General features: G+C 42.5%; 1 protein-coding gene across 1 annotated transcript in view; it reads left to right on the top strand.

Annotated features, from left to right (window-relative positions):
• The window catches only part of pcdh15a (protocadherin-related 15a), a 365,233-nt gene that overhangs the window by 63,979 nt on the left and 284,510 nt on the right, over positions 1-16,744 (top strand). Inside the window, exons 3-4 of the mRNA XM_077236392.1 lie at positions 9,128-9,142; positions 9,366-9,431. Coding sequence (XP_077092507.1) covers positions 9,128-9,142; positions 9,366-9,431 — 81 coding nt within the window. The remainder of the gene's footprint in view (positions 1-9,127; positions 9,143-9,365; positions 9,432-16,744) is intronic.

Consider the following 16,744-nt stretch of genomic DNA (forward strand, 5'->3'; position numbering starts at 1 on the left):
CAATTGCCTCGAGTTGCTGGCAGTACGCCTTGCCCTGCACCGTTTCCTCACGTTGCTCAGGGGTCAACACGTACTAGTCCGTTCAGACAATACCGCGACTGTAGCGTACATCAACCGTCAGGGTGGTCTACGCTCCCGCCGTATGTCGCAACTCGCACGCCACCTCCTCTTATGGAGTCAGAAGCACCTGAGGTCCCTTCGTGCTATCTACATTCCGGGAGATCGGAACTTTGCAGCCGACGAGCTGTCACGGTTTCGGCCCATCTCCGGCGAATGGCGACTCCATCCCCAGTCGGTTCAGCTGATTTGGGACCAGTTCGGGGACGCACAGATAGATCTGTTTGCCTCTCACGACTCGACCCATTGCGCCCTGTTCTATTCCCTGACCGAAGGCTCCCTCGGCACGGATGCACTGGCGCACAGCTGGCCGCGGGGCCTACGCAAATATGCGTTTCCCCCAGTGAGCCTTCTCGCACAGACCTTGTGCAAGATCAAGGAGGACGAGGAGCGCTTGCGCCGTTTTGGCCCACCCGGACCTGGTTCTCAGAACTGGTACTCCTCGCGACAGCACCTCCTTGGCCAATTCCTCTGAGGAAGGATCTCCTTTCTCAGAGACGGGGCACCCTTTGGCACCCTCGACCCGATCTCTGGAGGCTCCACGTGTGGCTCTTGGACGGGACGAGGCAGGTTTGAGTACCCTGCCACCTGCGGTGGCGGCTACCATCACTTCCGCTAGAGCATCGTCCACGAGACATGTCTATGCGTTGAAGTGGAACCTCTTCGTCAACTGGTGCTCTTCTCGTCGAGAAGACCCCAGGAGATGCTCGATCTCTGTCGTGCTTTCCTTCCTGCAAGATGGGTTGGAGCGAAGGCTGTCTCCCTCCACCCTGAAGGTGTATTTGGCCGCTATCGCTGCATTTCACGAAGCAGTTCAAGGTAAGTCTTTGGGGAAGCACGACCTGATCGTCAGGTTCCTGAGAGGAGCGAGGAGACTGAATCCTCATCGCCCTCCTCTCGTTCCCTCTTGGGACCTCTCAGTGGTCTTAAATGCCCTGCAGAGGGCTCCCTTTGAGCCTCTGCATTCAGTTGAGCTTAAGTTTCTGTCTATGAAGACAGCGCTCCTGGTTGCTTTGGCCTCTATCAAGAGGGTAGGGGACCTGCACGCATTCTCCGTTGACGAAGCGTGCCTGGAATTCGGGCCCGGTCACTCTCACGTGATCCTGAGACCCCGGCCTGGATATGTGCCCAAGGTTCCCACCACTCCCTTCCGGGACCAGGTGGTGAACCTGCAAGCGCTGCCCCTGGAGGAGGCAGACCCAGCCTTGGCACTGCTCTGTCCAGTACGCGCTCTCCGTGCTTACGTTGACAGAACGCAGTGTTTCAGGACCTCAGACCAGCTCTTTGTCTGTTATGGTGGGAGACTGAAGGGAAAGGCTCTCTCAAAGCAGAGGTTGTCTCACTGGATAGTGGACGCCATTGCTTTGGCTTACCAACAGCAAGGCCGACCGTGCCCCCTTGGTGTGACAGCCCACTCCACCCGGAGTGTGGCTTCCTCTTGGGCTCTAGCGCATGGCGCCTCGCTGGCAGACATTTGTAGAGCTGCAGGCTGGGCGACACCCAACACATTCGCTAGATTCTATAATCTCCGAGTGGAGCCTGTGTCCTCTCGTGTACTCACTTCAGTTAGCTAGTACTGGACCCGCTCAGGTGTCTTCGCTTGCTCGCCATTCCACTCCACGGACTGGATACGTGCGATTATTCCTCAGGTGAGCCTTCCTCTCTGAAGCCCTGAGTTCCTCCAGCACTGTTGAAGCTGGCTCCAGTGTCTATTGCCTGGGCGTCGGCTAGGTGCCTCCGTGTGCATGGTTCCTCCCTGAGTAACCCCCACATGTGTATTTCCACTGTAAGCCTCCTTGAGCATGTGTCTTTCCCTTGGCAAGCCACCTTGCCCTCCTGGAGTTGAAAGTTGCCACCCCTCGGGCTGGTTACTCCAGTGTTCCTCCATATGTAGCCCTCCGGCCATATGTGTTTCTTAAGTCCTCCCTACGGGTAGGTATGCTGCGGCATATCTCCTCTGAGATATGCTTCCCAGTGTACCTTGGTATTCCTGTGTTAAGTAGGACTCCTTCGTCCGTGCCAGTATCACGACAGGGGGATCAGACTTTCGCAGGGCACTGGAGGACAGCTGTGAAGGTGGCGTGAATTCACGGGGACCCCCATTCGTCGTCATCCGACGTAACTCGGAGTGACTACGAAAGGGAACGTCTCGGTTACATATGTAACCCTCGTTCTCTGAGTAGGGAACGGAGACGTTACGTCTCCCTGACACTTCCGCTGTACCGCTGGGTAGACGCCTGAGTTCAGTCTCGGCTCCTCAGCGAAGACATATCTGCATGTTGCCGAGCGTCCTCTTTTTATACCCACGAGGTGGGGCGGAGTTACGCTATGCAAATTCCGCAGACCCATGGCATTTCATCGCCATTGGCTCGTTTTATAATACACGAAGATGATTGGCTTTCTAGGCGAAACCCCCATTCGTCGTCATCCGACGTAACGTCTCCGTTCCCTACTCAGGGAACGAGGGTTACATATGTAACCGAGACGTTTTTAGGTCTAAACTTAAAACCCACCTGTTTAGAATGGCTTTTAATACGCAGTAGTGGTGTGACAATTTCCCTGTTTTTGTTTCTTTTCAATTTTACTTTTCTTTTTTGATTTTCACTGTTATATGTATTTATTGTATGATACGTTTTATTTTTTATGATGTGAAGCACTTTGGATACCTGACGGTTGTGTAAAGCGCTATAGAAATAAAGTTGGTTGATTGATATTTATTTGTTTAATTTTATCATGTAGTCTAAACCCGACATAAATTGCTTTAATCCAGTAAGTGTTTATCTTGAAAGATTACTAACAATATACAAGTTATTCAAAGCAAAAAGACACGTGTACCACAACCTGAAGTGGACGTTATTAGAATTTTACTAAAAGCTTTTTACTTGCTAAAAAGTATGAACTAACGTTCAGATGAGAGAAGGCATGTAGTAGATTGTGTACAACAGGTTACTCAACAAAGTTTTGATCATGTTGATAATTTAGAGACTTTAGAAATTTGATTATCAAATAAATAGATTTATATGGGGTAAAAAAGTTTTGTTATAAACAACTGGTTATGAATACAGATTTTCAGATTTGTTTCTAACATTATTTTTCCCTGATCCAATCAAAACAGACATGTGACCCGTTTTGGGGTCATGACCCGCTCATTAAATCCCACAGTGAAAGTCTAAACTGTCATCAGTGCTGTTTTTTTATGTGAAAGTAAGGCAGATTAAGTGTTGGTGCTCACTGTCTGTCTCGCTCATTACAGTGGGGTCTGTCTCTGAGCCACGTGATGTCTCCCGACCACTCCTTAAATTAAAAGTATCTCCTTGCTTTTGACATCACAAAAGTCATCTTTAATAAACTATGTCCTGTCTCCAAAAGGCAGGGCAGCACAGAATGGTCTCATTTAAAAGGGTAACTAGAAGCATTCAGGGTGTAAAAATCTACTATAGTAAACAAAGCTCACAGAAGATTAGCTGCTGTTTGATGCTGGGTGTAAGCGCGTCTGTGCCCTAGTTGCTCTGTTGAGTTTGTGTCTATCAAAGGAGCAACGGAGCCTCTTTTCTCCTCAGCAGATGAAGACGTGTTCTAATTGAGGCAGAATTGGACTAGATCTTTCGGGGTAAACTCAGAAAAGGAGGGAATAAGTCCTGCAGAGTCCTCCTATGTGATTTTTAAAAAACAGATCAAAATTAGAGTTCTAAGGATAAGGTCTTATTAAAGTTATTTAATCTGCTGTGGAGTATAGTTATTTGTAGCAAATTAGCTTAAGGGAAATTTGAGGTTTTTACAAGGTTTTTAATTGATGATATTTGCTTCTGTTGAAGCAGTCAACTTTTATTATTTCGACTTATTTGTTCACACTTTTGATTAGGGTAAAATTCTCACTATTAACTAACTATTAACCACAAATTTTGCCTCAATAAATTCCAAATTACTGCTTATTAATAGTTAGTAAGGTAGTTGTTAAGTTTAGGTATTGGGTGGATTAAGGGATGTAGAATATGGCCATGCAGAATAAGGCATTAATATGTTCTTTATAAGTACTAATAAACAGGCAATATCCTAGTAATATGCATGCTAATAAGCAACTAGTTAATAGAGAGAATTGGACCCTAAACTAGAGTGTTACCACACTTTTTTTTAATAATAATCATGTTTAACAGATAAATTTTTGGTGAAAAACTACACAACCCATAATGCTGTGCAGAAAATAACACCAATCAGAGATTCGAAACATGCCAAAAGATCTCGTTAGCTCCACCCACTCCCATGAAGCACTGCAAATGACGTAATCGAGTTTGTTTCCCTATACGCTCTCAAAATACTTAAATATCTGAATATAGTATGCATATTTTGCAATAAATAAATAAAAAATATTTTTTAAAAGTGCTTCCATCCATCATAAAAGTACTCCACACGGCTCCCGGGGATTAATAAAGGCCTTTTGAAGTGAAGCAATGCGTTTGTGTAAGACAAATGTGAGAAAAAGATCCATATTTAAAACTGCATAAACTAAAATAACTAGATTTCGACAGACGGCCGTAAGCATCGATTTACGTATTGAATCAATTCCCTGCTGACTCACTCACTCACTCACTCATGAATGCCTTTTATTATCATTATACAAACGTACATTGAAATTAGAATTTCTTCATATTCACACCCTTAGTTGATCAGGATAAAAGCCTGAGGTGATCAATAAATAATGGGAAGAAAATCTCCTGCTTCTCACCTGCCAACTGGTGCTTAGTTGCGTAAGAAGAGTTAGGCGACATACGGTAAAGGGGGAACAGTATCTGCTGTGTGTGTATCCTCTGGCATCTCTTGCTCTCATGACTCAGAGTGTAAGGTGATTCATCTCAGACACTTAAAGCTAATTGATGTGTGGATGACATCGGTGATGTATGTGTGTGAGACTGCTGTATCATGGTCAGTAAAAACATTGCTGCTACTCTACCGAGGCTCAAAATAAATTAAATACGACCATGAAAACATAGCTATTTAATTTTGTCATAAAGCACAGCTAAACATAAGCAATATCCACAAATGGTTGACCAGATTTTTTGACCATATAGCCATTTTAACCTGTTAAGCTGCAAGCCCACTTTTGAAAAATCCCCAGAAATGACATACCCAAACTGAAACAGATACAGAGCATTTCCTGCTCAACACTGAGTGTGAAAGGATTCACTGAGCTTCAGGAGCATTTTCTGCTCAACACCTGAGTGTGATGAATTCACTGAGCTACAGGAGCATTGCTGCTCAACACCTGAGTGCAATGAACTTCACTGAGTTTCGGGAGCATTTCTGCTCAACATGACGTGTGAAGAATTCACTGACTTGAGCAGGCACCAGACGACCCTGAGTCGCAGTCGCTTTTAGGAGGCTCACTGGGGAAACGCATTTCTGCAGGCCCCTGGGGCAGCTGAGAGCTAGTGTCTGTCCAAGGGTAGTCCGCTTGGACAACACTGGCAAAGAGATGAAACCGGAGAGGCAACTGGGCGGCTCCGGAGTGGTCATGACCCAGCTGGACCCCAGGGGATGGAGTCTCCACTCACCCTGGCTCTAACTGTCGTGAGGCTTGTCTGCGGCACGACTGAGCGAGATTACTCTCTCTCAGTTGACCTGAAGACCCAACGGGCTTTGGAGAACTCGAAGGGAAGGACTCTGTACTGATACTTCAACCCTCACACGCAACACACAGGATGGCCTGCGGTGCGGAAGGTAAAGATCTGAAGCACATGTCTTTCAAGTCGGAGCTGCAGACCAATCTTGGGCCAAGATGGTCACGACCCACCACCTAGTAGCACGAAGAACGAGTTTCCAACTGGGGTACCGGCTGGAGGAGCGGCTATATCAAATCCTTCGCCAGCAGGATAAGATAAGCACGCACAAGTCAGGAGCACTGCTCAACACTCGGTGTGATGTATATCACTGAATTTTCAGGAGCACGTCTGCTCAACACCTAATGTGATGATTATCACTGACTTGAGCGGGATAGCCGAGCCTGAGGTGGGGCAGCAAAGTAGAGAGAGTGGTGTTAGTGTGCTGTGCAACACTTACCTGTCTCCATTAGCGGCAGGGGGCACCTGAGAAGGCGGATGACCGGGTCCTCGAACGCACCAAGCTGCCTGCTGGCGATCAAGGGGGAGCTGAGGGGTGTAAGGCAATACAGGGTCACACCCGCCAGACTTTCCCTCTTGGGACCCACGAACAGATGAAATTGCTCTCTCTTTGAAGTGTGGGTACCGCTTGCTCCGCTTTTCTTTTTTTGGGGGGGGGGGGGGGGGGGGGGGGGAGCCAGCGGCGGAACAGACACACACACACAAACAAAGACTCCACCCGGCCCTCACCCAGGGGGAGGGAGTGATCGTGCCAGCTCCAAGAGCATCTCATCCATCCCTGGGCGGCCCGCTCCGGAATGCTTTCGCTGTCGCTTGCCACCTAGTTTGGCAGCGCCTGGAGCGGGCTGGGCGTCTCTACTGCGGCCGGCTCCATGCTGAGGCCTGGGTGGAGGCTGCTGTGGAGGCCCAGCAGGAGCGGCGGCCAGAAAACGCCCTCGGTGACGAGCAGGCGGTGGAGCTGCCACCGGCAGCGGGTGGAGGCAGCAGCTGGCCGCCGGGGCAGGATGTGCCGGATGACCTCCGTCTGCGCTTGAGCGGCAGAGAACTGTTGGATGCAGTTCTCCACAGAGTCGCCGACCAGCCCAACCTGCGAAATTGGGGAAATTGGGGAGACCAGGAGCCGAACCTTGTCCTCATCCGCCATATCAACCAGTCTGAGCCAACGATGGCGCTCCTGGACCACTAAGGTGGACATCGCCAGACCGATCACGCATGCTACGACACTCGTGCCCCGGAGGGCGAGGTCGGATGCAGTGCGCTGCTCACCTATGAGCGCACGGTCTGGATTACCCTCATGCATGCCATGGGTGCCCTGGCCTGACAGACCTGAAGCAACGCCATGGCATGAAAGAGGAAGCGGCTTGCCCACAGGCTTTGTAAGCTCTGCCTGTCCGAACGGACGAAAACTCACAGGCCTTAGGGGGGAGACGAGGACAGCCCTCCCTCCACAGCTCCTCCCTCACAGCGGAGCCTGCCGTGAACGCGCAGGCTAGTAAGCAGGACCACCGATGACGGCGGATTATGAACAGTTATGGAACATTCACTAATAGGGACGAAACATCAACAATATGCTTTACATTGACTATGGCCTGCCCATACTTTGACTACAAACTTGGTCCTCAAATCATTATGTATTTTGCAATACATGTAACTTTATGAGGTTGCACTCTTTCTATAAGTTATAGCCACTAAGATAACGTTAAAGGATTAGTTCACTTTAAAAAAAAAAAAAACTTTGCTGATAATTTACTCACCCCCATGTCATCCAAGATGTCCATGTCTTTCTTTCTTCAGTCGAAAAGAAATTAAGTTTTTTGATGATAACATTCCAGGCTTTTTCTCCATATAATGGACTTCAATAGGACACAAACATTTCGAGGACCAAATGACAGTTTCAGCGCAGCTTCAAAGGGTTTTAAACGATACCAGACGATGAATAAGGGTCTTATCTAGTGAAACGATCGGTCATTTCAAAAATAAATATAAAACTTTAAGTTGTATAAGCACAAATGCTCGCCTTGCTCTGTTCTGTGATGCACGTTCGTGATCCTGTTCGAACTCGTTCATCCAAATGAACAAATCTTTTTTCGAGTCATTCGTTCGTTGAATGAACGAAATGACTCCGAAAAAGACTCGTTCAAAATGAACAAATCTTTTTTCGAGTCATTTCGTTCGTTGAATGAACGAAATGACTCGAAAAAAGATTCGTTCATTTGGATGAACGAGTTTGAACAGGAGATTCACGAACGACGGTACGCGCTCGCGCTGTGCAAGAGAGGGGTGATCAGCGCGTACACGAGCGTGATTGACACTGCTAAGACATTCCTCCTGGCTCTGATGGATTTTTTTCACAGATTATCTGTCTCATATTCTACTTTCAGGACATAATGAGACTTTTAACAAATATTTGTTTACAAAAGCTACGTACTGGAGCTTTAATGCTGACAAGTTTTTTTTTAATTATTATTTTGAAAGTCCGTTGCTCACTGGCTCTGAATACACATAGGCCTACAGTCAAACCATGATCACAGGAGGGATGGGATGTTTGTCAGCCAGCAAATAACCCACCCAAACAAGCAGTGGAGAGAGGCAGGTTCTCTCTGGTCAACAGTTAAAGGGTTGCGCTCCGCGAGTGAATGACAGGCGCTCTCTGGATAGTACCTATAAAACCTATAGATAATAACTATTTAGATTCTGGAAACTCACTAACAGCGAGCCGAGGATCAGTCTCTCTTCTAATGATTTGTGCTGCGCGTCCTTTATAAAAAGTTATAGACAATTCAATTTCGGCAACGAGCGGGCGCGGGCGCGTGCGTGAGGCGAGCATGACCGCAACAGTTTCACAGGAACGCACCCGCTTGTCGCTGCACCTTGTGCTCGACCACTTCACCTCACTCTTGGCTGATTTATACTTCTGCGTCGGACTTATGCCGAAGAATATACGCTATAGACTACGCGTTGGTTTTCATTTATATCTCTGCGTCGTTGTCCGCGTTGACGCGCAATTACACATGCAGAGGGAGCATGTGAAACCCGGGGAGCGGTTCTAGCAATCACAGTGCTTGCGTTACGCATAGAATTACACGTTACATATATATATGCCAAATATGAAATACATATACATTGTCTTTTAGCAGAGGCTTTTATAGAAAGTGACTTTAAAACTAGGAACTGCATTACAAAAATCTTTCAATTTCATTTAATTTTAATTCTCAAATTTAGGAATTGGGTTTGTATTTAAAAGGCATTCCCAGTTCAGTTATGCACTGCGCACAGACCTGTACTGTACATTAGTCTCTGTTTTCCTTTCTCTAGCTGTCTTTCTTCTCATATGTATCTTTCCTTTTCTTCTCTTCTTTTCTCTTCTCACTGCTGCTGACACTAACGCCCCTCAGACTGGCACTATGAGGGTAAGACTCCTTTCTTTCCTCTATCACATCATGAAGCCAATTTGACAGGCTTCTCTCTTTTCTTACTTTGACATTCACCCAGTAAAATCATTTAACACTAGTGTTGGCTGTTCATAATCTAGATGTAATCTCATATGAGTGAGATTTGAGAGTGATGTGTTGTGATAAAGGTAATGGAAGATTTGAGTCTGACTCTATTTCTGTCTCTTTCTGTTTCTGGCAGAGTGTAAGTTGTCAAGGTCGGGTCCACCTGCTACTATTGTCACCATTGATGAGGAAAGTCCAAATGGTAAGTATCTGTGCTTACTTATCTCCTCATGATAAAGCTGAAGCATGCTGTTTTCTGTCAGTGGTCTGGTCTGCTATTGATCAAATTTTGGCATGTGTTTTATGATGAAGTTAATTTGATTTTCTGTGGTGTGATTCAGGATTTCCCAGCTGGGGGTTCATATAGCCCTAAGGGTTCATGGAGATTGTGATATAAATGTCAACATATTTTTTATATTACTCCTTGTTGGTAGAGGCTATTTACATTAACTCCAGCTTGGGAGAGGATTTTATTTTAAATAAATATTAAGTAAATATTCAAAATCTGGGCATGAAGTGCCTAACGGGTATTTAATAGTGGTAATAAAGTGTTTAACGGGTAGGGTCAATATTAGGTGTAGGGGAGGGCTTTAGGAATGGAGACAATGTTGGTATGTCCCAATAAGGCAGCATCCATTTATCATTTTAATAAATGTAATCATATACACTGAATATGTTGTTATTATTGCATACTGTTTTTTTCATAATATATTACAATACACTAAAGTGAAAATAGTGTCAGAAACTATTTGCACTAAGTATATATCTAACAACTATTTATACACTGCCTACTTTTTTTTTTTTTAAGGAACTCTTTTATGGTTAAGGGTGCATTTATTTGACCAAAAATACAGTAAAAACAGTAATATTCTGAAATATGTTTTACAACATAATGTTTTAATAATACATTTACATTTTTACCAATTAAAACGACTGTTTTGAATACATTTAAAAAAATAATTTATTCCAGTGATGGCAAAGCTGAATTTTCAGCATCATTACACCAGTCTTCGGTGTCACATGATCCTTCAGAAATCGTTATAATATGCTAATATGCTAATTTGATGCTCAATAAACATTTATTATTATTATCACTGTTAAAACAGCTGTGCTGCTTAATATTTGTGTGGAAACCATGATACATTTTACTAGGGTAAAAAAAAAAAGATAGTTCACGGGAACAGCATTTACGTGAAATTTTAAATAGTTGTCTTTACTGTCACTTTTGACAAATTAATGCATCCTTGCTGAATAAAAGAAATACGGTATTTTGGTAGTGTATAAATTTTAATGTGTAAAATGACATTAATTGTACATAGACAAAACATAGTTTTGGACATGAATAATACCTCAAATCCTGTGGCATATTGCAGAGAGATGAGCTGTTACTTTTCAAATGGATTTTCATCAGACAAATGGTAAATCAAAAGTGAAAATAAAATGACGTCCACAGTCCCAAACCCTTCACTAGTGATTATCCTGAGCTGTGATTTAAAAAAAAAAAACAGTAGACAGGTAACATTATAAGTCAATTGCATGCTTTCCAAAAAAAAAAAAAAAATAGTTCAAGTGTGTTATAGTGAATTATTTGTTGCTTGCAAAAAAAAAAAAAAAAAAAAAAAAACAATAGAGAAATGCTTTTTGCTCCAGAAAAGTGTAGTTATGATATCTACCAGCAGGGGCTGCCTGTGTCAATCTGCCAGACCTTGGGATCAATTGATAAAAAGATTGGTAACTCCTGATATAATTGATCTACTGTGACTTAAAAGTGAATTTTCCGATGTTCAGTCTCAAACTTCCCAGACGTCATGCTGTTGTCTGAAGCTCAATAGGCAGTTACCTGTTGGTTTCCAGGCTCAAATGGTGTGTGTTAGTGTGCTCTCGCTGGAGCCACAGATGGTGTTTTTGTGTAGGAGGCACGCTGGGGCCGTTTATCACATACTGTATCTGCGTGCAGGTGATGCTACACCTCGCCATGCGTTTATAAAGGAGCCACTTGCCACTGTAGCACTCAACAGAGCGTTTGACAACACTGTCTGTTTGCTGATGCAACAGGTGTTGGCTGGTACATATGAATTTACTGTTTCCTCCTTCCATCCTTTTTTATTTTCATTCCCCTTCTGTCTCCCTCCCTCCCCCCAGCCCATTCTGTGGGTCAAAGAGTTTGTTCAGCATCCGTGTGTTGGCTCAGGAAAGTGCATCGAGGCAGAGGCCTGCTGGGAAATGTAGCCTAGTTGCAGTAAAATTGAGCAGTTAAATGGATATTTTGCTCTGTCTGCTTATGTGTTTAAATAATTAGTCTGTTTTTAGTTTCTCGCTCTAGCGGACTGTGATGAGACAAAACAGCCAAAGGGATCCTCTGGGTCACTTAAGCAAAACAGGAACAAGTGTAAAGTTGTGGCAGTGATACAAATCTTCAAACTCATCCCATTTAAAATAAACACATGACCAATCAACAAAGCTCCATCTGTAACCACTTAAACTCATTGAGAATACATAATTAACAAAACGTCATCATAAACAGTTACAAAACGTAATTGTAAACTGTGACAACCATCATTGAAAATAATATCAAATTTTGGAAAAAAAAGTATATATATAATATATAACATCACATTAAATAATGCTTCATCATTCATACCCCTAGGGGATAATGTCTAAGGAGTTAAAATCCAAAACAGTTCACGTCTCTGTCTCCTAGAGACATGAGACTAAATGTTTGCATAATTTCTGATGTCTGTCAGCCTTTCATTATGCATCTATACACAAAAGTAAGAATTCAGTTCAGAGTTTTTCTTGTGGTTCTAACATGTTTTGTAAGTAATTAAATTAAATGTTTATATATTTGATTTTAAAATAATTGTTTAATAATAATAGTATTATTTATTATAATAAATATACTGTATAGTACTCGTACTGTATATAGTAGGCCTATTTATTATTATATATTTCACAAGTATACTATACCATTCACAAGATTGAGGAAGTACTTTTTCTTTCTTCTTTCATTCAGCAAGAAGACTTTTACATTGTTACAAAAAATATATATTTTAAATAAATGCTGTTCTTTTAAACGTTCTATTCATCAAAGAATCCTGAAAATGTTTCCACAAAAATATTATGCTGAATAACTGCTGCATTAGAATAAAAAATGTTTCTTGAGCACCACATTAGCATGACATGAATAAGTTATATTTTAAACTTTATCAAAAAATAAATTTAAAAAATGGTTATTTATATTTTAATAATAGTGCAGATGTTACTGTCAAAAGTAGTTCTTTTTTGGTATTATTGTTCTGTTATGGTTTCCCTATGTTCCCTTTGCTATTTTGTTTCCATGGTAAATAATTGAGTTTGCACGGGTTCATAAGTTGCGTTAATCATCACAAGTCCTGAGTTCTTTTTAGTTCTTGAACATGTATCGTCAATGTTTGTTTGGTTGTTTTCTCTTGTGATTCCCTTCGGATATATCATTAACGATTGTTTATTCCTCTGAATCTCATACGTTGTGCGATTGATATAGTGAGACCATAACAGAATACATGACCCTCATATTGAGTATATTTAAACATTTAAAACATGGATCAGCTGTGCATCTCCTCCTCCTTCCCGGACAAAGACCACTACTGGAGTATTTGGGCTGATTGCTCCAGCTTGGATGAATTTCCTGTACAGCCCGCGACCCAGAGAACAACCAGTCACCATCCCGCTGCATGGACACAATGCCAGAGCCCACCGGAGACAGAGGAATTGAGCCTGCCGTGATTAATGAACTGGACCTACCGACCTACCAAAAAGACAGAGCCAAACACCACCTCAGAGCCTGAGCCTCGACAAATGTCTGACAAGGTGTATTAGCCAGCAACACCGTGTGTCGCCATGGGGATGCTCGTCGAGTACGAGGGAATGAAGGAAAACCCCGCCCACATTCACACCACCGAGGGTGAGCTGATATTAAATTCGGCTGGATGTTTTTAGAATTTGATTGTGGACATTTCCAGATGTCTCCTATCCTCTCTTGTCCCGCCCAGCATGAAATTTTCAGTGCCCCCGCTGGTTCCGCCCAGCTCAGAGTCTCATGTGTTCCTAGATTTCCCTCCCAATCTTCGAGAGGATTGAAGAATCCTCCTCCTCCTTCAAAATCAGCCAGTTCCTCAGCCCCGCCTCTGCTAGTTCCCTTCAGAACCAGAGAGTCTTCTCTCTGTGCGGATCTGCCTTGGGTCTTCCAGTCCCCAGCTCCGCCCGGTTAAGGGGATTCCCTGGCTCCTCCTCCAGCCGCTGTTCCTGCCACTCCACCTTGGCCCGTCACCCAGACTCCTCCACTTTGGCTCCTCCCATTTTGGCTCCTCCAGGAATTATAGGCTTAACGGCTCCACCGGGCTCACTCGAACCTCCGGCTCCACTTCGTTCGAACGTTACCTCCGCCCTCCTTCCTGCTCCACCTCGGCCCTTAGTCACTCCGGCTCCTCCTCAGTCCTCCTGTACCCTAGTTCTACCATGGGGGTCGTCACTCAACTCCGTCGCGGCCTACAGAGTATGGTGAGTACAAATCTCTGCCTTCGCCACGGACTTACGGGTCTTCATCTATGCTTCGTCCCTTGACCTCTTCATCTCTTACAGGCTCCGTCTTCCCTCCATCTCCTCCCTGGTCTTCAGTCACACATGCTCCAGCTCAGCTCTCTGCCACCTGGCACCACCTCGGACAAAAATATATATCGATATTTCATACAAACTCGATATACCGCTCATCCCTATAAATGTCAAAGAATCCAATTGTTTAATCCTTATTGATGAGTCATGTGGATGTATTTTTTAATGTAACTGAAATTACTCAGACACAAAACTTGTATAAAGTGCTTGTTTTGATATGTTCAATTTAATCTGCAAATTTATAAAGATTCGATAATGTGTAGTGGAACAGACGAAGCCACATAGTTTATGCTTATAGCTTAATGCAACATGGATTGTGCATTTTATTGATGTCAGAAACACTTGGGCAGGTTTATGATGGTAGGCCAAGTAAACTAGAATGGAGTTTTGCATTTAAAGCAGGCACATAAACCCTACTGCAAGTCTGTTTTGTTTATAAAAACTGACAATTTTGTCATTCCTTGAAAACTGTCTCAAATGACAAAACCATGGGCAATGATGTGTGAGCGTAATGTTAGAGAAACATACTGTAGTAAAGTTATTTTCTTGTTTTGGTCACAGTGGCTTAATTTCGGAAGGAATAAGGAGCTGCTAGTAAAGTACACACTAGATGGGTGAGAGAGACAGAGAGAAATTGCTTGTGGGAGGAAAAAGAAAAGAGTCAGGATGAGATTATATAAACACTTGACATTTTGGATCAATTCAAATGCACCAAGATCTAAGCAGTCTATGTTCTGCTGTATATGAGAAATACTTAAATAGATCCCGTATCAGAGACGTTCTTCTTCATTAAAGGCCTCTGTATGTTTGGACTGAAATCAGACCACAGTTGCTGTGGTAATACATTTGGCCAGGCTTCTGGCTGTACTTTGATCCCTGCATCATAGACGTTATTTCTGGTCATCAAAAGTGACCTATTTTAAATATATCTCAAGGCATCTGAAATATTAGAGTCCGTCTGACCCCAGGGTCCTTCAGGGTTCTGTGTAGCAGGGATTTCAGTTCAGGGCAGGCTCGGCTCTTTGAAAAATATCAGTCACTTTACCGGTCAATTCAAGTTTAGATCAGGGTTTGACTGTTATCAGTGCAAAAGCACACAGATAATTTCTCTTCTGCTGGGAAAACACTTAGTACGAAATTATACATTCATATAAACTACAGATAAATATCACTTGAGATTTAGAGTCAAATTACAGGGAGGTAAAAATGACTTTAGAAAGATGGCAGCATCACTATTTTATTTTTACACAGAATTGAGAAGGACTACTTTTTAAAATCTTAGGTAAAATCTTTTAGCTTTAGCTATCTTTGTTGCGTTATATGCTCACAGTGACAGTTCAAAATGTGAAACAAGTACTTCTTCTGTTTTTTTACTGCAAGTTTGCATTCCTGTAACACAAGAAGTATTAAATAGATATTATCTTAATATCCTTTTATATTTTGGTTTTTAACAAACTTTAAAAGTCAAATGTGGGTTACTTTACATACAGCTGAGACATTTTTTTTTTCAAAGAGGAAAAGCTGAAAATCAAATAATGTGACTAAATAATTAGAAATGTATTTTGCGGGTGTTTTTTCTGTCTAATTTGCATAGAACGTACCTTTCTGAGTGCCATAAATATTGTTTTTCCAAAGTTTGCATGCCTGCAATTCAAAAAGTATTAATCATATCTCAAAATGATTTTAGATTCTGGTTCTTAACAAACTTTTCTTTTGAATACTTCATTTTTAAGGATTTTTATGGTTCTGTCCCATATATTTGGGGATCTTAATGCAACTCTTTCCAAATCATTGAATTTGACCCATTTCCAATGGTTGAAAACCAAACGTGAGTCACTTTGCATACATCCGATACATATTGCATTTATAGGGGAATGTCTGAAGAATAAAACAATTTTTAAGCTAGAAATGTATTGTTACTCACAGACTAGAATCAAAAGGTGTAAAATCTTTGTTAGATATTACCTTTTATCTCAACTATTATTGGTTAGATGGAGGTTAAAGCACAATGTCTTAAACTTACATCATCTTTAAAGGGCACCTATTATGCCCCTTTTCACAATATGTCAAAATTAGTCTTTAATGTCCCCAGAGTGTGTATGTGAAGTTTTAGCTCAAAATACCGAACAGGTAATTTTTTTTACAGCATGTTTAAATTGTTACTTTTTGGGGCTGAGAAAAATACATTACATTAAAATACATACATTAAAATAAATACATTAAATACAACAAATACATTGTTTTAGTGTGTATCCCTTTAAATGCAAATGAGCTGCTGCTACCGGCACAGAGGGCGGAACTTCACAAGCTCGCGCTACGTGGCAGGACAATCTCTTCTCACGGACTGATAATATCAAAACAGAAACTCTCAGTAGCGGTGTTCATTTTGACCCGGAGTTGGACAATAATGCCCACAGAGCCAGAGAATATGCCTAATGGAGATAGAACGGGTATGTTTAGTTTAATTACGGTTATAACTTATTTTTCATTTTGCTTTTATCCACTATTAATACAATGCTGTTGTTGGCCACCGAATGATGGCCAAAAATGTACTGACATTTTTTATACATCACACAAAAGATGAAGCGTCCATTTTACTCCAGAAAATCACTGTGAGAGCTGAATAAACATAAGAAGTGGGCATTAAAGTCTTATCCATAAACTCTCTCTCTCTATCTTTCATTATCATCAACATACACAGCGAATTAGACAAAAACACTTGTTCCAACTAACAGTAAACAAATATATATAGACTTTATGCCTTTTCAGTGGGTGCTTAAAAAACTGGTAAGCTTTATATCCGTAAAACAACTCTGACGAACTGTAATAAAGTACGCACTCTCCCTTTCATTTCTGCCATGATCA

Source organism: Siphateles boraxobius, unplaced genomic scaffold, assembly GCF_051911475.1.
Source record: "Siphateles boraxobius isolate OS27281-9 unplaced genomic scaffold, OSU_SipBor_1 20, whole genome shotgun sequence".
In the NCBI taxonomy this organism is placed as follows: domain Eukaryota; kingdom Metazoa; phylum Chordata; class Actinopteri; order Cypriniformes; family Leuciscidae; genus Siphateles; species Siphateles boraxobius.